Source organism: Pelobates fuscus, chromosome 1 (genome assembly GCF_036172605.1).
Source record: "Pelobates fuscus isolate aPelFus1 chromosome 1, aPelFus1.pri, whole genome shotgun sequence".
NCBI classification, from domain to species: domain Eukaryota; kingdom Metazoa; phylum Chordata; class Amphibia; order Anura; family Pelobatidae; genus Pelobates; species Pelobates fuscus.
Genome location: NC_086317.1, coordinates 296,295,721 through 296,317,177, shown reverse-complemented (window position 1 = coordinate 296,317,177; position 21,457 = coordinate 296,295,721). Strand labels below are relative to the sequence as shown.

Here is a 21,457-nt window from a genome sequence, read left to right as displayed (position 1 = left end):
CATTAGTACTGTGCCGAAATAAGATTTTGAAGTCTCTTGGCGTGCCGATCCTCTTTTAAAATTGAGGTGTGTATGTTGCCGTATTTAGCTTGTATTTATGGGTGTCGCAGTTGCTTTGTAGCATTGTACTTGTGTATATGTGAGCTGTTATATTTGAAAGTATATGTTAACAGCAGCACTGTTTAGTGCGAGGCTGACAAGGCATTTGCCTTGGACGGCACTTTTAGGGGGGGAAGCAATAAAAGCCACCCCCAAACAACCTGGCAGATGCCATGTCAGCCTCTTGTCTTGGGGGGGCAGGAGATAGCTGGCTGGCCACCTCATACCCCCTTGAGGATGGTATCAGAAATATACACATTTAGGAGGTGGGTGGCGAGTGCTCTCCACTAAGCTCTTCCTGCTCAGCTCCCTTGCGCGCTCTGCAGTGATGGCGGAGCCGTGATATGACGTCACTCTGGCCCCGGCATCACTGAGAGGTGCACGATCGACCTGAGCAGGAAAATCAGAGCTCCCTCGCCACCTGCATTGACTGCACGCCCAGCAGCTCAGCCCAACAGTCCCACTGGACCCTAGGGAAATGTAGGTAGGGAGGCTGGGTGAAGTGAAATTTAAAAAATAATAATAAACTGTGTGTGTGTCCATTAGTGAGTTTGTATGTGTGTCTGTCAAAGAGTGTATGTGTGTTTGTCAGGGAGAGTGTATGTGTGTGTCTGTCAGTGTGTGTGTGTGTGTGTGTGTCTCTCTCTCAGTATGTGTATCTGTGTGTGTGTGTGTGTGTGTGTGTCTGTCACTGAGAGTGTCTGAAAGTGAGTGTGTATATGTGTCTGCTAGTGAATGTATATGTATGTTAGTGAATGTGTATGTCTGTTAGTGAGTGTGTGTGTGTGTGTGTGTCTGTCAGTGTGTGTGTGTGTATGTCTGACACTGAGTGATATGTGTCTGTCATTGAGTGTGTATGTGTGTTTGTCAGTGTGTGTCTGTCGGTGAGTATATGTGCACCTATTTGTGTGTGTGTGTGTGTGTGTGTGTGTCTGACTCTGATTTGGTGTATGTCTGACTCTGAGTGTGCATGTGTGTCTGTGTGTGTGTGTGTGTCCTTGTCCATAAGTGAATGTGAGTGTGTGTGTGTGTATGTGTGTGCGTCTGTCTGTCAGTGAGTGTGTTTAACTGTGAATGAGTGAGTGTGTATGTCTGTCAGTGAGTGTGTGTGTTTCAATGAAAGTCTGTGTTGGTGAAACAGTGTGTGTGCCAATGACGGAGCCAGTTATCTTTGGCAGCCTTAAGTGCCAAGCAAAAGCACCTTGAGTGCTATTAATGTCAACATCTGAGGAAAGGGATTTATTCTGATGACTTAAAGGTAGGCAAACAATGTAATAGAGCAGCAGGAAATGCTAGCAGAATGCTTGGTTGTATAGGGAGAGGCATTAGCAGTAGAAAGAGGGAAGTGCTCATGCCATTGTACATAACACTGGTGAGACCTCACTTGGAGTATTGTACGCAGTACTGGAGACCGTATCTCCTGAAGGATATTGATACCTTAGAGAGAGTTCAGAGAAGGGCTACTGAACTGGTTCATGGATTGCAGGATAAAACTTACAAGGAAAGGTTAAACGAACTTACCATGGATAGCTTGGAGGAAAGACGAGACAGGGGGGATATGATAAAAACATTTAAAGGGACACTCCAGGCACCCAGACCACTTCTGCCCATTGGAGTGGTCTGGGTGCAAACTCCCACTACCCTTAACCCTGCAACTGTAAATATTGCAGTTTTCATAAACGGCAATATTTACCTTGCAGGGTTAACTCCTCCTCTACTAGACAGCCACTAGAGGGCACTTCCTGGTTTATAGCACAGATTCTGTGCTATAGCGTCGCTGGACGTCCTCACGTAATGTGAGGACCTCCAGCGTCGTTGAAATCCCCATAGGAAAGCATTGAAAGCTTTCCCCGTCGCCGGCTGCGCATGCGCAATAGGTCTCCCCCCGCCGGATGACGTCGGCGGAGGAGGAGCGTAGACGGCCCCTGAACCAGCGCCGAGGGACATTGGCGCTGGATAAAGGTAAGTCACTAAAGGGTTTTTTAGCCCCTTCAGCAACTTGGGATGGGGGGTGGGAGGGAGAGGGGACCTGCAGTGCCAGGAAAACTAATTGTTTTCCTGGCACTGGAGTGTCCCTTTAAATACATAAAGGGAATCAACACAGTAAAGGAGGAGAAAGAAGAAAAACTACCACAACAAAAGGACATAGTCTTAAATTAGAGGGGCAAAGGTTTAAAAATAATACTTTACTGAGAGGGTAGTGGATGCATGGAATAGCCTTCCAGCTGAAGTGGTAGAGGTTAATACAGTGAAGGAGTTTAAGCATGCGTGGGATAGGCATAAGGCTATCCTAACTATAAGATAAGGCCAGGAACTAATGAAAGTATTTAGAAAATTGGGCAGACTAGATGGGCCGAATGGTTCTTATCTGCCGTCACATTTTATGTATCTATGCATGGCACACGTGCCGTAGGCTGCTGACCACTATTTTGGTTCATCTTAAATAAAAGAAATATTGCAGATCATACTCTATCAGGGTTATCAATGAATGGAGATAATCAATAACTCAGGGGAGGAAGAATGTATCTGATTGAGGGCAACATGTAGCAAAACAAGTGATGACCTATTTCATTAAAATGGTTATCACTGATGAGAGTTCAACCAACGCAGCATTTTTCATGTTTTACTTACAAAGCTCACTGTTTTTATACAAAGCCTCTGGGACAGTGGCATATCGTGGGAAGTCAAGGAGCATTTCATTTGACCCTGTGTGGGTAATTCTAGAACATCATTTTCTCTCCTTGTATTATTTGTTTTTCATTCCACTATGCTGACATGATTCCAATTATAATTTCTTTATCCATGCAGCTTCTACATGTAATAATATTATAATCTGTTTTTCCAAGGGACCTTCATTTAGTGGTTACTACTCCTCAACGTAACAACTTTAGAAATTTGAAAGGCTGAAATGACTGAATAGAGCCAACAATTGTAGCGTTTACAAACTGAGGCCTCAATTTAATATTTTGGATACACTTTTAAACTTAATTTTCCAAAATATTAAAATATATAAATATATATATAAGATATTAGTATGTAAAAAAAAAAGTACAACATATTTGTCAAAATATTAGCAGAGTTATTCACTAAAATAAATATTCAAAGTAAATTTGAAGTGAATTTCAAATTCAAGGTCAAAAAAGTCAAACTTAAAAAAAATTCTCTAAGTCAGCAATGCCTTAGAATTGAAACTAACGTTGAATTCTCACTTTAGTGAATATCCCTGTTAATAATTTTAAAAGTGTATCCAAAAAACGAAGGCCTGAGTAAGCACAGCAAGACTTCCAGTGGTTTACAACCTAAAAATGGGACAAATACTGACTGTAAAGCATTATGAAAATAATACCTATTTTACTATGTGATATTCTTTCTCCACATTAATTCATTTAGAGTTTTTATGTGTCATAAGTTTTTGTAAACTAAGTTTGTGCGACAGTAGGCAACCATGAAAAGTTATTATGGTGCTTACACTGAACCATTAAGTCACTTTGTGTTGCAATTTTATGCCAACAGCACTACATATACCATAGACTGCTGCTGGTCAGTGGTTTAACGTGATAAGATCAGATTCCATATTCCAGAATGAGAGGCTGATTATTTAAGAGCTTCTTCCAGATCTTAGAGGAGCTTATTTTTGGATCTATTATTTTTTTCTGAACATGGAGCAGTTGCAGTAACTTTAAAAGCAACTATCTTTTCAAACATTTTTATTGCATGTAGATTAATGTTCTATAAAACGCATTGATAAAGTGTGTATGGGACACTTCATGTGCAAAGTGTCACTTTCAAGCTTATCTGACCGGCACTGATGTTTGCCTTTAGTAGGAGACACAAAATCTCCCCTGCTTATTGTCTTTGCTATCCGCCCATTCTCTTGGCTGTGTTCCAATCAGCAAAAGTAAAGAAACAGTATTAGTTTTGTTTATGTTCATTTTAAGAGGCATCACAACCTTGTGCTCCACTATATCCATCTTGTCTATTAGCAATTATTTGTAACTAATGTCCATTGCTGCAGAATATGTTGACCTTTATAAATAACAATATGAACATCAAAGAGAATGTTAACTGATATCCAAATATCAGCACATGCTTATTTTGTATTTTATTGCTTCAAAATGTATTTACTTTAAAACAGGCTGTGGATGAAATATATAAAACTTGGTGCTACAATCACCTATGTGTATCACTCTAAACACATACAAAATGTAAAGTATTATATCAATAAAAAATTGTTAATTGTAAGAGCACACAACAAAATAAATACAAATGCAGACTGTGGTAACATTTATAATAATTTTGTTGTGTGCTCTCACAATTATTTATTAATATAATACTTTGGATTTTAATTAGTTTCCCCTCTGGTCCCGCACTCCCTCAGCTAAAGCGTTAAAAAAGCTTTTAGTCATTTATCCGACTCCAGCATCTATGTCCCGTGGTGCGCACTCAACCTCCTCCAACATTATCCGACAGTGGGAAGGGGCATCACGCATGTGCCGCAAGTGCTGGATGTTCTCATGAGGACATCCAGCATCAATTAGGCAACCAAAAGTCCAGTAGCAAAATCTAAAGGGTTAAAAAAAAAACTTTTAGTCATTTATCCGATTCCAGTATCAATGGTGTGCGTTCAACCTCCTCCAATATTATCCAACGGGAGGAGGGTGCAACATGCATGTGCCGCAAGTGCTGCATGTTCTCATGAGGACATCCAGCATCAGTTAGGCAACCAAAAGTCCAGTAGCAAGCAGGAAGTACCACTAGAGGCAGTCTTAGTCCTGCAATGTAATGATTGCACTTTCTCAAAACTGCAATGATTTATATTGCAGGACTAAGTCAGATGGGGTCACTGAACCCAGACCACTTCAATGAGATGAAGTGGTCTGGCTTAGGATAGAGTCCCTTTATCTATGGAGTTTTTGGTTGTTGACCATATTTTCAGACCAGTTGTGTTCTGACTGCCTGAAATCACCACCCAGTGAATCACATCAGACTTGGTTTGACATAGATCTGTTCATTTTTCTCTCTTTTTCTCTTTCTCCCCAGAACCTTTCTCAAAAAGCTATTATCTTCTCCTTCTGCTGGTATATTTAGCATTTGTATAGTCAGATATTACTGAATAAATAGACTTTTTTTATTTTTACAAATCATGTTGCGTTACACTGCAAACCAATAAATAGTTTCCAGAAGGAAACATATAAGGGGTTTGGAGGCATAGCACTGCACTAAGGTTGCAAACTCATCACGAGCCAGGTTTGAGGCAATGCAGTCTATTATTACATGCCAAAAATTCCTTGATCGTTATTAAGTTTCCTAAACATGGACATTGTGGCAAATACAAGTATCAATTTACAATTATTACTGAGCTGAATTAATGCCTTGAAATATTTAATGATAAAGCTGTTCTTCCCCCAATCTTCAAAGTAGTACTCTTTTAGTAATCCATGCAGGGCGTTGTTCATATTAAAAATCCAAGCAGCAACAAAGATTGAAATGAAACTGCTATTAAACCAGCTTGCAGAAAATAACTCTTAAATATACAAAAAATCCATACCTTTGGGAATAGTGATCTGACAGCTCAAGTCATAATCTTGCTGCAGGCGACCAAATGCTACTTCCTGTAGTCTTGCCCGCTCCAGTTCAGAAAGGCTTTGTATTGGAACAGATTTCAGACGAACACTGCGACCAGACATACTGTTCCATGTATAATCACCCTGATGAAAAATACAGGAAAAATAAAAACAAAAATTTATTTTAACTTTGCAAAGTCATCTAATGTTACTTTTACTTTAACATTTGTTACCTGGGAACAAATGTGAATTAAAGAAGGTTAAGCTTATTTTTTTTTTTTCGAAATCTTTTTATTAAGTTTTATAGTATAAAAAGACAATGACAACACAGAAAATACAGTACCACACCGAGAAATGTCTTACAGTGCCCCATCGAGAAAGGTATTACAAAAGATAAGGAACAATCTTTCTTGGAAGGGACAACAACACAAAGGGTATATCCAATTTACATCATAAATATCTAGGAGATAACTCTTCCAGTGCATACAAATTTGAATTACAATCTAAATCTCACTACCCAGAGTGGAAACACATATAAGACAAATATAACTGGTCAAAAATAAAGACACATAATATCAGGTCAAAAGTTCCATATTCGAAAGAAAAAGAAAAAAAACCCAATATAAGTAGAGAGTAGCACTATTATCAATGTATGGTCAGTATATGGTCAGAGAGCCCAGAAGATAATCTCCATTGCTAGAAGTCTTAAAAATCTATGTATAATCTTTTATATTTGACCAAATGTTTTATACCAGCCTTTTAGTCACATCAACAAGATTGGAATATAACGTTAGAGTATCATCATTAGGGTAATCATTCAAAAGTATGATCCCTTTTTCCATCTCCAGTTGATATAATAATTGGGCTATAACTTGGTCTCTATTAGGGATCAATATACTTTTCCAAAATCTTGCAATAAAATCTTTAGTTGCTAGTAAACAATGTATAATTACAATTTCTTGAGTATCCTTTATTTCTTCACCCATAATATGGAGAAGGGCAATTTCTGCTCTATGCTCCAGTCTGGGACCACCAAACCTATATATTAAATTGAATGAAATCTTCCACAAAGGCTTAATTCTGGGGCATGCCCACCAGATATGGAGCATAGAGCCGTCGTGTTGGAAACACCGCCAGCAAATTGACGGATTGGAGTTAGATATTTTTGCTAATCTAGTCGGTACCAAATACCATCTATACATAATTTTAGTATGGGTCTCTAAAACATTCAAACAATGTATAACTTTTTTAGTTAAGCTTATTTTATACTTGTATGTGTTCCCATATAGAAAAATGTTGTTTAATGGAGTTCAATTTTCAATGGTAACTTGTTCATATGGAGAGACCATTTTGGTGCTTTTGTTGATTTAAGTATAACTTAAACTATTTCAGAGAACCAGGGATGGACATGGTGAACCACCAGTAAGAGGTAATAATATAATCACATATTCTGGGGCAGTGCTGCACACTATAGGGACAGGAGTACACGTTTATATTTCTTACCCTATAGTGTTCTTTTAAATACAATCTTACACAGATTAATGGAGAACTGTCACATCACATATCAAACTGTTGTTAATATAACCATTCTTCAAGTTTTGAAAGGAAGTGTATGTAGAAAAGGAGAAAAAAAATTCTCCTTGCCTTTAGTATAGTATAGGATGCTTCAACCATACACATAAACTGAGTCAGTGTTACTTGACAGTTAGTCGGTTTGATGATGATCCTGCACTGTGCAGGGAGTGAAACTATTAGTTTTCAAACACTGTTATGATCGTTATGATTTTCTTACTTGTACCAAGGTTGAAAAAAGTTGTCAAGTTGAACTGTAGCAAAGTTCATCTTACTGTAGTGGAAAACTGAAATAGTTGCCTTCGAATTACAAACTCTTCTTTGTAGTTTGTTATCTCACTGAAATTCGTTTTTTAGAATGTTTGTTCAAACTTTATAACCTACTGTTTTTTTATATGCAGATGTTACGGATTCCATAATATACTATAAGTACCTAGATCCTGTACTATGCTCTGAACCAACATTACCGGATCATTTCTCATATTTCCCATATCCTTTTTCTTAAATGAAATCTAAAAACACAAAAACTAGCTGGACAGGGTGATTAAATACTTGAACATGTAATACATATTTTAATCTTAAACACATTTGTTTTTCTTAACTTATACACAGATAATGTTTGCTTTAAAAATATACTTGAACCTTTAATGTAAGCAGTCAAATAGGATATTTTGTTTAAGTGTTTTGATAAAATGTATCATCTTGCCAAATGTTGGATTAAGCAAGATTCACAATATGTGAAAAATTCACTTGCATGCAAGAATTCACACTCCATATACAATAGATGTCCCTGTATTGTACAGATGGATAACATAGACCACGGGAGGCCCGGGCTGTTACCTTAACGTAGACATATAAACTGCCTACACCCTGGGTTTCAAGCTTTTACCTTAACGTAGACATATAAACTGCCTACACCCTGGGTTTCAAGCTGTAGCCCTAAACGTTTGCACTACTTGTAGTCATACAAGAAGAGAGAATTATGGTGTGTAGTTCAATAACTGCTAAGGATCTATGGTTTTGCACTCCTTATTTGCACAGAAATATAAATAGTGAATATGGCTATATATATATATATATATATATATATATATATACAAACACAGCTGCAGGGGTGCAATTGCACCCTGTCACAGCTGGAGAGCGCGTCTGGGAGGTTGTCTGCGTGCTCTTCCCTGGGTATAATCAGTCAATTTTGTCAGACCTTGATGGCAACATTTGGCTTAATGTCCAGTGGTGAGTTAATCCATGTCTCTCTTTGTCATGCTATCAAAGAGGCTGAAGACAGCAGTCTTTGGGCACCAGGGAGAGCCTTGGTTTATGTTAAGCCATTCAAGATATTTAAACCAGGGCATGGCATCGGGATACTCTAGGCAAAATAAATATTTTAGATGATTTTTTCATACATTGCCCCTTTAATTTAGAAATACCATCCATACAAAGAGTGTTTTTTTTTTTTTATTTTACCACTCAGTTTTTATTTTATTTTTAAAGTCTGTTCATAGTATAAATTATTGCTCACTGCCTACATTTGTGAGAGGTAGGGAAATATAGCTAATAGAGATCAATGTCAGAGTAAAGGCACGTTAATGATGCAAATTGTGTTCCCAATGACATGCATGCCTCAATAGAGGTGTACCACTCTAACACACAAGAATGCAGGCTAATTGGCAGCACAACACTCATAAACAGAAAACTGCTGGAGCATACTTGATGGGCAAAATGCCCAGAATCAGCTTGAGCTTTCTTGGGACTTGTATGCGTTATCACAGAACACTAGAGTAGCAATTCAGTAACTAACAAATATGTATCAGTAAATTTATCAAATATTCATTCAATTGAGTAAGATCAACTTGAAAATATGCCAGGAAATCTGTAAGGATATTTATCCATACGGGTGATCCTCATTTAGCGACCTACCTGTTTTACGACGGCTCACACTTACGACCAGGCATAAGTGCGAGCTGTCGTGGGGATTCCCTGCTCTGGTGCGCATGTCTATGTTCGGGGAAACTTCCCCGAACATAGACGAACGCACAAGAGCAGGGAATCCCTCTAATCGATGCTCGGGGAAATTTCCCTGTGCATAGATCAGAGGGATTTCCTGCTCTGGTGCGTTGTTTATGTTCGGGAAGTTTCCCGAACATAGAAAAGCGCACCAGAGCAGGGAATCCATCAAATCTATGTTAGGGGAAATTTTCCCAAACATAGATTACAGGGGTTCCCTGCTCTGGTGCGTTCGTATATGTTTATTGTATATTCCATCCTAAAGCATCTTCTTTCAGTTATACTTTAAGCATCCCTTTAATCAATTTTTTTTTTTTAATCAATCCAGATTTTGTGGACTACACCTTCCCTGATTCAACATTATGGATGTATGAGCATTATGGGAGATGTAGTCCAAAACATCTGGAGTGCTGAAGGTTGCGTACCCACTAACTAATATGTCCTTTTCTACAGATGGATATATAGCTGTTCTGATTCCACCAAACTAAGGAGTATAGGAGGAAATAATCTGACTTCCTAATTGCAACTTTCACTTTGTGTCAGATAGCAGCTTTATATAATCTAGAATTAAAGAAATCTGAGAAAACAAAGCTTGAAGTTAAATTTAGATCAGGCAAAGATAACACATTTCTTAAGTTCACATAATTAATTAAGACCCTAAAGACATGTTTGAGACATATTTTGTTCCCACGTGAAAGAATGCTTTTATGATAAAATCAGACTTTGTGAAACATGCTTAAAATTAAATTAAAGGGGCTCCTTAGACTACAGGCCCTTTCACATCTCTTGTAAAAGCTTGACAATTGTTTGAGATTCCTTATCACAGATCCTGAGATATCAGGTCAGAGCAGGATTCCAGGTAGGGATATTTTCACTCTAGTGAGCAAGATCTTTTTGTGTTACTCTGTGGAACTTGAAGATATTTGGAGAGAATTTAATACATCTCCCAGAATATCTCTTTGCAATAGGGAGTGAACTAAGGTGAAGAATCCTCTTCCTGCCCTATATTATCATCTATATTGTAAACTGTGTACATTTTACCTTACCACAAAAATAACAAAAATAATATGAGCATAGGAACTAGAGATGTTCCTGTTAATGTGATCAAAGCACTCGCTTGTCATAACGCATTATATATTAACCCATTAACATAGCGTTTTGTCTTTTGTTTGTTTTACAGCCAGAAGTCTTCTACACACAGGACCAGTAGTATTTGCAACAGAATGTTGGCATTGTGTCCATTTTCTATGGAAAGTCTGACTTACAAACCTGTCAGTGAGCAACGTTCATATAAACAGTTGTAAATATGTTTTATTTAAACTATCAAACCTCCGCAGTAACTCATGTGGCAGTGTGAAGAATTATATATACCCAGGACAATGGTGGGACATCCTTGCGCTGTAAACATATAGTGTGTTCAAATTGCTACTAATACAAATTACATGGATTCATCCAAAACATTCTATTGTGCATATATAGTATAGTATATACCTTCTTGTATGTGTATATATACAAGAAAGTATATACTATAATATATCTACAATGCACAATGCATATATATATATATATATATATATATATATATATATATATAGCGATTTATCAAGTTAAAAATAAGTGTTATTTTGGGGCAGAGTGATAAATAAGGAGCAATCAAGTTTATTTATAGAGTACATAATATGTATAGGAGTTCAGCTTATTTTGAAAGTTACAGGTTACAAAATACTAAAATAAAATTTTAATGTGAAACGATTTTAGAAGTTGGTATGTTTGTCTTGTAGGTTTAGTAGCCACCACTGAAAACAAAATTGCCACACAAAAGTATATATTTCTATAAAGTAGATATCACAGGCTATTTACCAAAGGTTAGTTTGACACTTTTTACGTAACCATTTCATCAGCAATCTCTGCTAAATATTGGAGTAAAATTGTGTTTTTTTCTCTATTTTGGCATATACACATATAACAAGGTTTTTGTAATGTGTATTTCGGTGGGGGGAGGTAGAGAGTGCATTTTTACATATATGTTAAATTTTTGCTGAGTATTTCTTAGACTTGATATGTACCACTGTCAAAAAAAACCCCAAATTATGCTCAATTACATCTTCTGAGTAAAACAATATGCCCAATGTATGACCTAGACTCTATTTTGTGAAGTTACAGTGCTGTAAAAGATACGTGACAAGTTCAGGTTTTTAAGTGTGAATTTTCATGGAGGGTTTTGATGCGTTCATGTCCCACTTTGGAGCACTTGAGCAGGCTACATATTCCAACTACACCATAAAGGCATACCATTTCTTAAAGAAGACATCCCAGGGTATTTCAAAAGGCATATTTTGAACCTTAGCGTGGGATACTTTTTCCGCTAGCTTGTACCAAGTGTAGTGGTAATAAGCATTTTGTTCTGCCTTTTTGACACACAACGTTTGCACAGTATATTTTGCAAACCTTATGTGTGCTACGACTATATAATACTTCATATGTTGCTCAGCTATGTCGGCTGAGTACAGCAATACCTTAGTATGTACCTTTGCCAGGTATATGTGGACATTGAAGGGGCACATTTGAGACACAGCAATTCCAGTTTTTTTCAAACTTAGAATTTTTACGCTGTGTCCATGTTCCATTTTAGAGTATTTTAGCAGGCTATATATTCCAACTACACCATAAAGGCATACCATTTCTTAAAGAAGACATCCCAGGGTATTTTAAAAGGCATATTTTGAACCTGAGCGTGGGATAATTTTTCCACTGGCTTGTACCAAGTGTAGTGGTAATAAGCAATGTTTCTGCCTTTTTGACACACAAAGTGAGTTTGTGCAGTATATTTTGCAAACCTTATGTGTGCTATTAATACTTAATTGGTTGCTCAGCTATGTCATCTGAATACAGCAATACCTCTGTATGTACCTTTGCTAGGTATATGTGGATGTTGAAGGGGCACATTCAGTATTTTTCTAACTTTGAAGTTTTATGCTGTGTCCATGTTCCATTTTGGAGTAGATTAGCTGGCTGGTTATTCAAACTTCCCACAAACACATACCATTCATTAAAGAATACACCACGGGGTAATTCAAAAGGCATATTTTGAAACTTAGCGTTGGATCATTTTTTTTGCTAGTATGTTCCAAGTGTAGTGGTAATGAGCATTTTTTAACGTTTTAAAACTCGCTTTAAAATTTTCTTTTTACTTAATAAATGTTTTAAACTTTCTAAACTTGTTTTACACTTTTAAAAATATTTATAAACTTTTTTTGTTTTACCGTTAACCCCTAACTAGCAGTAAGCAGCACTAACAGTAAATTCCCCACATTCCCATAACCCCCACACACCCCGGCTAGCAAAATATATAATTTAAAAATATTTAAATGAATTAATGAAATAAATTGAACCGCTGAGGGTAAAAAAATAAATAAAAGTTAACCCTCAGGGGTTCAAAAAAATTAGATCACATTATAATACTGTAGGCAGTGATCAACTGGCAAGGAAGGGGTTCATTTTTATTTTTTATTTGGACTGTGTAAAGGGGTGTGGTATTTTTATTTTTTTCTTAAATGTTATTAAAACATTTTTTTTAAAACTTTTGTTTTTAACTTTTTTTTTTTTTTTTTTAATTCTTTATTTTCATTGTGCATGAAATAACAATAGGCGAGCAGAGCCACAACAGCAGCTGCAGGCTTTTCATAGCATTTTTACAAAGTAAATTGTGGCAGATTGAACAGCACTTTTTTTTTTTAAACAAACATGCAAGTATCTGACGTTATGACAATAGTATTTTTAGGTAGGGATCAAAATGATTAAACAAGATTTACAAGAGATAGTAACCACTGAGAACCTCAAATCATACAAGCAGAGAAAAGGAGGTAGTCTCCTTGGGGTTAATTAACTTATACATGTTATAGTTGTTTACGGTATCACACTGCTAATAGTGTTAAGGTAAGTATTAAGGTAGCTTATGTGCACTTGTCGGGATAGAGTATGCAGAGGCGTGACTGAGGGTACAGACTAGACACATGTAATCCCGTTTCTAGCAAAGCTATGCTATTAGATTCTCACTGTGAGGAAACATGCCTATGTAGCAGGCGTCCAGAACAGATTTCTAAAACAGGCTTATATGAAGAAATATCTAATGATATACGAAACGCTATGTTTGACATTGGTGCCTTAACATAAAACATGCTGGGATATAAAGGGATAAAACATTGCTTTGTGAAGAAGGAGGTCTTTAACTGTTAGCCCGGCCCGGCTGGTAGACTATACTGTGTATGCGAGCGTAATTCAGGCAACAATATTATGGTGAAATAGGCATTAGGAAGTCCAAAGAGAAAACATAGGGAAAAAAGGCAATCATATGGAAAAAACATAAGAGACTACCACTGGTGGTAAAGAACTGGAGAGCGTATATGGCTCTAGTCCTTGTGGCTGACCAGTTGCGGAGACATTTCAGCCTATGCCTGACGTGTAGTTTCCCGACAGCCAGGGAGAGTGACTTCGTACTGGGGAGGTGCTGGTCCTCTGTGGTTTCTTCGGTCCTTGCAGTGGTATGAGGTGGATGTTAGCTAAGTGCATAGTTGGTGACTGAGCGCCTCTTCCCTGCGGGTCTGTTTCAGCGGTAGTGGCTGTGTGGCGGGTGGGTGATGCCGGCGGTGCTTGTTGTGCCGCTCCTGTCCCAAGGAGCCGCCTGTTGGTCAGTTGGTCAGAGGTGCGCTCGGAACTTTTGGGTGGTATGGCTTGCACCTTACCGCAGGCATGTAGGTAAGTTTGGGTGCCCAAGTTGGGGTGAGCAGTCGCTGTCTTAGTCGCTGGTCTGTGCCTGTGTGGGCGAACGCCCGCTTGTAGTGCCTGCAGTGGAGAGCCATAATAGCGTCGGCGGGTCAGCGGTCGAATCCACATGGCCACCGCCCTTGCCGCTTGGAGACTGGGCATGCCCCTGCTGCTTTGTAGCTTGTAGAAGGCCGAGCAGAGCCTGTCGAGGGCCTCTAGAGAGGAGGGCTGCACTCCCTTGCTCGTGGTTCCCCTCTGTGAGTCATGACGGTCGGCCATCTTGGACACGTTCCGTCTGAGTACTCCTTGCTGCTCCCAGTTGTGAGTGCTCGAGTCTTGCTCTCTGCTGTTCTTACCCCTTGTGCGTAATTTAGGCTTCGGGTACACGCTTGTGTGGACCAGGATCACCCCCTCTGGTCCTGGGGGGGGGGGGGGTTGAAAGGCCCGATGCTGCGGGTGCCACTTGTTTTGTCGGGTCGGGAGAGCGGCCGTCTCTCCCGTCCACCATGCGTTGTAGGCCCCAAGCTCCCGGCCCGGAGTCCCAGCGTGTTTAACGGCTTGTAAGGTGTCATTCTGATCCCCCGCTTGCATAGTGCCGGTTGCTGTGTTGGGAGGTCCGATTCGGGTAAAGTTGCTTCAGTTTATCGCCGAAAATCGGTCCCAGGCTCGGGAGCTTGCAGAAAGCGTGTCTGCTCAGCTCCCCGGTCAGGCCCCGCCCCTCTGTTTTTAACTTTTTAAAGCATGTTTTAAAACTTTTTTTTAACTTTAATCCCTAGCTAGCCTAACACCAAATTTGGGGTTTAACTTTAATTTTTTTTTTTTTTTTACACAGGATGAAGAGGATCAGCACTGATCCGTCTCCCTGCACTTCACACTGACCGCGGAAGAGAAGGGAGGCGGATCGTGAGTCCCTGCAGCACATGTGCTTGCTCTGACAGCCTGTCAGAGCGATCACTGCTGCAGGGACGGGGCAATCAGGTGCTCCCGAGGCAGACCAGGTGAGCGTTAACTCCACGATCACCACGATCGCCGCGATCTGGGGTTAACTTTAGTAAATGACGAAAATTTTCCATCAAGGGTCCTTAACGCAAGCACAAGATTGACGGAAAATTTCCGCCTTTGGTCAGGAAGGGGTTAAAGTAGCCCTGTTTATGGTGTGTTCCTTCTGTTATAATGCCAAGGATACAGCAAGTCTGATTTTTTCTTTTTTATTGCTAATAGTATGAATTGCCAAATGGAAGCACATGAGAACTGGATCCACGTTACTGAATTAGTTTTAGCTCTGTGATGTGTGTGAAATACCAAAATGTTGACATCATACTCAGGGGAGATTGAATCCAGACCCATAACAGAAAATTTACTGGTTAGCATATGGTAAAGAAACGAAAGTCTTAATATTCAATCAGTGTCCAAGCATTTATAACTTATCTAATGTATAGTATACAATCATAACTTTGAGGCATAATTCTGTAGACCAGAGTTGTCTTCCTGGAGGTCCTGATGAGTCTGAACATCAATTTCAAAGTTTTTTCTATGGGCCCTGGCTTGCTTGTAGGCTTAATAATACCAGAAGATCATTGTTTTTTTATTTAATATTTATAACATGTATCCATAAATATATATATCATTAAAATAAACAGATATCATAAGGTACAAATGGTTTCCCAGATTGTACCACTGCAATCTATAATGAATGCGGCGGCAAGGTTCATTTTCCTGTCCGCCTGCACCTCCCACGCCTCCCCCCTCTGACAGTCCCTACATTGGCTTCCAGTTAGATATAGGGCTCGATTTAAGATTCTGGTGCTTGCTTACAAGTCCCTACATAATGCTTCTCCAACCTACCTATCCTCGCTAATACACAAGTATGTCCCGTTGAGGCCCCAGCACTCTACCGAAGACCTATGTCTATCCTCTATCCGTACGCCCACATCTGATGCTCACCTCGAAGACTTCTCCAGGGCTGCACCTTTTCTGTGGAACTCCCTTCCCTTCTCCGTTAGACTTTCACCCAGTCTCCGCTCCTTAAAAAAATCTTTGAAGACCCACTTCTTCAAGAAAGCATAAAGTTTAAAGGAGCACTATAGGGTCAGAAACACAAACATATATTCCTGACCCTGTAGGGTTTAAACCACCATCTAGCCACCCTGGTCCCCTCATGCCTCCCTAAATATGGAAATCTTACTTGTTTTCAAGTCTGGAGCTGTAACTCTGTATGCTGTTTGCCTCAGAAAAACAAGCTGTCTGCTGACATCATCAGAAGTGGTAGCCTGAGCCAATCACAATGCTTCCCCATAGGATTGTATGAGACTCACAAGGAGACAGATCAGGGTCAGAGCCAGCATGATTCAAACACAGCCCTGGCCAGTGGCGTACATACCAGGGTCGCAGGGGTCACGGCTGCGACCGGGCCCGGCCCACCAGGGGGCCCGGTCGCCCCGGCGACCCGGTATGTACGCTCTGGGCCAGCCTCTTCTCCTGGGGGGCCCAGGAGCCGGCCACCTCCGGGCCCCCCGAGGCTGGCCCTGCTTACACCCGGCGGCCGGCTGGTGCGCGAGGGAGCACTCTCCCCTGAGTGCTTCCTCTTCAGCTCCCTCGCGCACCGCACTGATACCGGAGCCGGAAGATGATGTCATCTTCCGGCGCCGGTATCAGTACGCGGCGCGCGAGGGAGCTGAAGAGGAAGCACTCAGGGGAGAGTGCTCCCTCGCGCGCCCGCAGGACCAGCCAGCCCGCCGGGTGACCGCCCCCCCCAGGAGCCCAGCAGCACCACTGGACCCCAGGGAATCCCCTCAGCACTCCAAAAGGTAAGGAGGCTGGGGGGATTAAATAAAAAAAAAAAACATGTGTAAGTGTAAGTGTGTGTGTGTGTGAGTGTGTTAGTGTGTGAGTGTGAGTGTTAGTGTGTGTGTGTGTGTGTTAGTGTGTGAGTGTTAGTGTGTGTGTGAGTGTTAGTGTGTGTGTGTTAGTGTGTGTGTGTTAGTGTGTGTGTGTTAGTGTGTGTGTTAGTGTGTGTGTTAGTGTGTGTGTGTTAGTGTGTGTGTGTGTGTTAGTGTGTGTGTGAGTGAGTGTTAGTGTGTGTGTGTGTGAGTGAGTGTTAGTGTGTGTGTGTGTGTGTGTTAGTGTGTGTGTGAGCGTGTGTGTGTGTTAGTGTGTGAGCGTTAGTGTGTGTGTGTTAGTGTGTGTGAGCGTTAGTGTGTGTGTGTGTTAGTGTGTGTGAGCGTTAGTGTGTGTGTGTTAGTGTGAGTGTTGGTGTTTGTGTTAGAGTGTGTGTCTGCTAGTGAGTGTCAGTGAGTGTGTTACTGTGTGTCTGTGTTTGTGTGTGTGTGTGTTAGTGAGTCTGTTTGATGTCTGTTAGTGAGTGTGTGTGTCAGTGAGAGTGTATGTTTTGTAAGTGAGTGTGTATGTATGTCTGCCGCTGAGTGTGTCTTTGTCAGTAAATGTGTGTGTCTGTTAGCTAGTGTGTATGCATTTGTTTGTGAGAGTGTGTGTGTGTGTGTCTTCAGCACTTACCTTTCTCCAGCGCCGGACTCCCATGGCGCTGGGGATCCCTCCGCCTCTCAGCTCCGAATGCGCATGCACGGCAAGAGCCGCGCACGCATTCAAACCGCCCATAGGAAAGCATTACTCAATGCTTTCCTATGGACGTTCAGTGTCTTAAAATGGCGCAAGCGCCTCTAGCGGTTGTCAGTGAGACAGCCACTAGAGGCTGGATTAACCCTCAGTGAAACATAACAGTTTCTCTGAAACTGCTATGCTTTCAGCTGCAAGGTTAAAACTAGAGGGACCTGACACCCAGACCACTTCATTGAGCTGATGTGATCTGGGTGTCTGTAGTGGTCCTTTAAGTGTGTGTGCATCTGCATGCAGTGGCGTACATACCGCGGTCGCAACCCCTGCGACCAGGTGCCCGCCGCCATGTGTTGCTGCCCCGGCCCGCGCAGAGTGGGGGGGGGGCCCACGGATCAATTTTTGCACCGGGGCCCCATGGGTCATGTGTACACCACTGGCCCTGGCCAATCAGTATCTCCTCATAGAGATGAATTGAATCAATGAATCTTAATGAGGAAAGTTCAGTGTCTGCATGCAGAGAGAGGAGACACTGAATGTTTGGATGTATTTTAGGCAGCCATGACCCAGGAAGGATCTCTAACAGCTATCTGAGGAGTGGCCAGTGAAGTTATCACTAGGCTGTAATGTAAACACTGCATTTTCTCTGAAAAGACAGTGTTTACAGCAAAAAGCGTGAAGGTAATGGTTCTACTCACCAGAACAAATTAAATAAGCTGTAGTTGTTCTAGTGACTATAGTGTCCCTTTAAACTGTTAGCTAGTTATTACCGCCCCTCCCATCCCCCCATGACTCCTATCCTGCAACTGTCAAAAATAACCTGAGTTCTCAGTAAATAATTTTCTAGCAACCTATTTCATTACCCCTACTTATACCTTTTTGTGTCACTATACCCCACTCCCTCTAGAATGCAAGCCTACTGAGCAGGGCTCTCAACCCCTCTGTTCCTGTGCGTTCATTTGTCTGGTTACAATTACGTGTCTGTTAGTCCACCCATTGTACATCGATACGGAATTTGTTGGCGCTATATAAATAATAAAATAATAATAATGATATGAGAGACAACTAAAAGAGGGTTTTATCTATAAGTGTGGGATAATATGGAGAGTAGCAAATACAGGCTATACTTGGCAACAGGATCAGCTTCCAGGCCAACCTCGCAGAATTGCCATGAAGAGCACAAAATAATAGAACATAGCTGAAAACATCGTAGACAAAACAACATGAGGTGAAAGACCTCCCTGCACTGGCCTTATGTGGCAGATCAATGATCTCCTATAGGAAAGCATTGAGAGGCAAGTCTGGATGTGTGTAAAACAGTGGCTGCATTATAAATGACTTGTATGATATTTATCTCCTCCGACAAAACCAAGTAAAGAAAGCTTAAACTTATTTTGCTGATTGAATTTTATACAGTGAACATTAAATATCATATGTGTAAATAACAATAGTGATAATATATTTTTGTATGGAGCTTTTCTCTAAAGGGGACTCAAAAGCTAAGAGTACAGTGTCAGATGTGAATGAATCATTAGCTTTTTAATAATTATCATCATCCAGTTTAATTGTTCTATTGAGTCTCCAAAAGATGAAATGCTGAGTAGGTCCATGTGGTATTTTATGTGCAATGTAGAGATACAAATTGACAATTACAATCCTATTAGAAATGGAACTGTGCAGGAAACTAGGAAAATATATAGAAAAAAATATTTTCATAAATAAGACTTCCCATTTGAAGTAATAGCAACCCCGAAGACTTCCTCAATTTTCAAACACAAATATATATGGGCACTAGGGGTAGATCTTCTAGGGAAAATAACAAGAAAGGCACAACATAGTACTTAAATGTGTTATTAAGGAAAGTGGTGTTCGATACAATTGGCCACTCACACTTTGGATGTTAAATTCATGCCTTCAGAATATGTTTAAAGATGTCATTGGGTTTTCTTTCTGTTGCTATGTAGTCTCAATTATTATTATTATATATATTATAGACGGAATGTCTATATTGATGCTCAAAATACATGAATCAAAAGAGGGGATAAGAGATGGGTAGGTGAGGGATTTGAAGTTAAAATCTGAATTTGAAATGCGTAGGACGGGTGGACTGGTATTTCATACTACCATGTGGTATTTATTTTCATATTTCATATTTCATACTGGTATTTCATACTACCATGTGGTATTTATTTTTAAGTCTGACGTTTGAACAGATAGCATGGCTAATAATGTTACTCCTCCCATATGCTGACTTAAAAATATATTATAACATTTATATAACTAACTCAGAAGACAACCAAATCAGACTGGTTTCTCAACAGGTTTGCATCTATACCATACCATTTGTAATATACAAGTTGCACTTTTCATTTTATTAATAGTTTTATTTAACACCACTCTGTCATGCGTCAAATTTACTTAATTTGCAGAACTACTACCAAACCAAGTCGTCCATCAGCTATAGAGTTTCCTTGCACCTAAATATAAAAAAAATACTTTGCCTATCTAATTCTAATATGTTTAAAAGGTGTCAGCATTATAAAGCACTTAACATACTTTTACGTAAATGCACAGATAAAATGCACTCCCAAATGAGGATTCTATTTAATGCTCTTAAAACTCCACAGTTTTTACAGCGGCACTAGAGCAGAGACAACAGACACGGCTCAATGGTAAAGCAAATGTCGAGTTTGTGTTAATCATTCAATGCAACAATAGATAACTACACAGCTCGTGGTGCTGAACGTATGTATCTTCTTTTTTTTATGTTCACTAAGATGAAAAGCTCAATGCAGACAAATACATGTTTTTCCAAAATAGGCATTCCTACAGGTGGGCAAGTGGGGGAAATTGCCCAATTGGAGTGTTCATTGCCCCCTCCTCATGTGCCTCTCTGCCGATCATCATGGTCGGTGGAGGGATCAAAGATCTCTCTCACCGGTGTTCTATCAGAATCTATTCCCACAGCACTCGACTATTTACAAATCTCTGCCTCTCTGCTCCTTTGCTCCTCCATCCATGTGTCTGTTGAATCACTGGATGTATAGTATAATGCCAAAACTTTGGCTATTAATAGATGTGGTCACACTGATGATCAATTAAATCAAGGATATTTGATTATAGCAGAAGTTTGCTACTTAGTCTCTAAATTCCTATGGAAGCAGCAAGGGTAGACTTAGTTTTTCACACATGGCTTCTCCATTTTGACTTTATTTTTGATAAATAAATCATAACACAGTGTAATATGTTTTGTTGTTCAATTGAGTTTGTATTGTAGTTTTAAGACCTGCTAAGGAACAGATGATTGTTATTATGTTCTGATATGTAAAATCATAGAATTCAAAGAGAGTGTACTTTATTTTTCTCATTACTGTATATATATAACTATATAAAACCTACCATATCTCCTCACTACTTCCCAAGCTCCCACCACAGCCTCTACTATCCCCTATACCCACTACATACTACAACCCACCCTTGAACACACTAGAGCCCATACACCCTGCACCCATTAAAACCCATATCCTCCTCTGCACCTACTATAACCCCTATTCTCCCTTCAACCACTACACCCCAACCCCCCTATACCTCTATGACCTATACAGCCCGTATCCCCCCTGCATTGACTACAACTCCTATCTCTTCTATGTGCCCACTAAAACACCCCTGTACTCGCTAAAGCACACCATCTACCCACTACAGCCTCTATTACCCCTTGCTCCCACTACAGCCCCTGCTTCCCTGCACACACAATATCACCTATCCCTTACATAAATGCACTCTATTACCCCCTGAACTCACTAAAAGAGTCCCTATCCCCCTGTACAACTACATCCTATGTTACCCCCTGCACTCACTACAGCCCCTATCCCTCCCACGAA

General features: G+C 40.1%; 1 protein-coding gene across 3 annotated transcripts in view; it reads right to left on the bottom strand.

The window, feature by feature from the left end:
• Window positions 1–21,457, bottom strand: part of ARHGAP6 (Rho GTPase activating protein 6) — a 640,778-nt gene that overhangs the window by 80,196 nt on the left and 539,125 nt on the right. For all 3 annotated transcript variants that reach the window (XM_063457838.1, XM_063457847.1, XM_063457856.1), the window contains exon 2: window positions 5,648–5,807. In XM_063457838.1, the coding sequence (XP_063313908.1) occupies window positions 5,648–5,807 (160 nt within the window). The remainder of the gene's footprint in view (window positions 1–5,647; window positions 5,808–21,457) is intronic.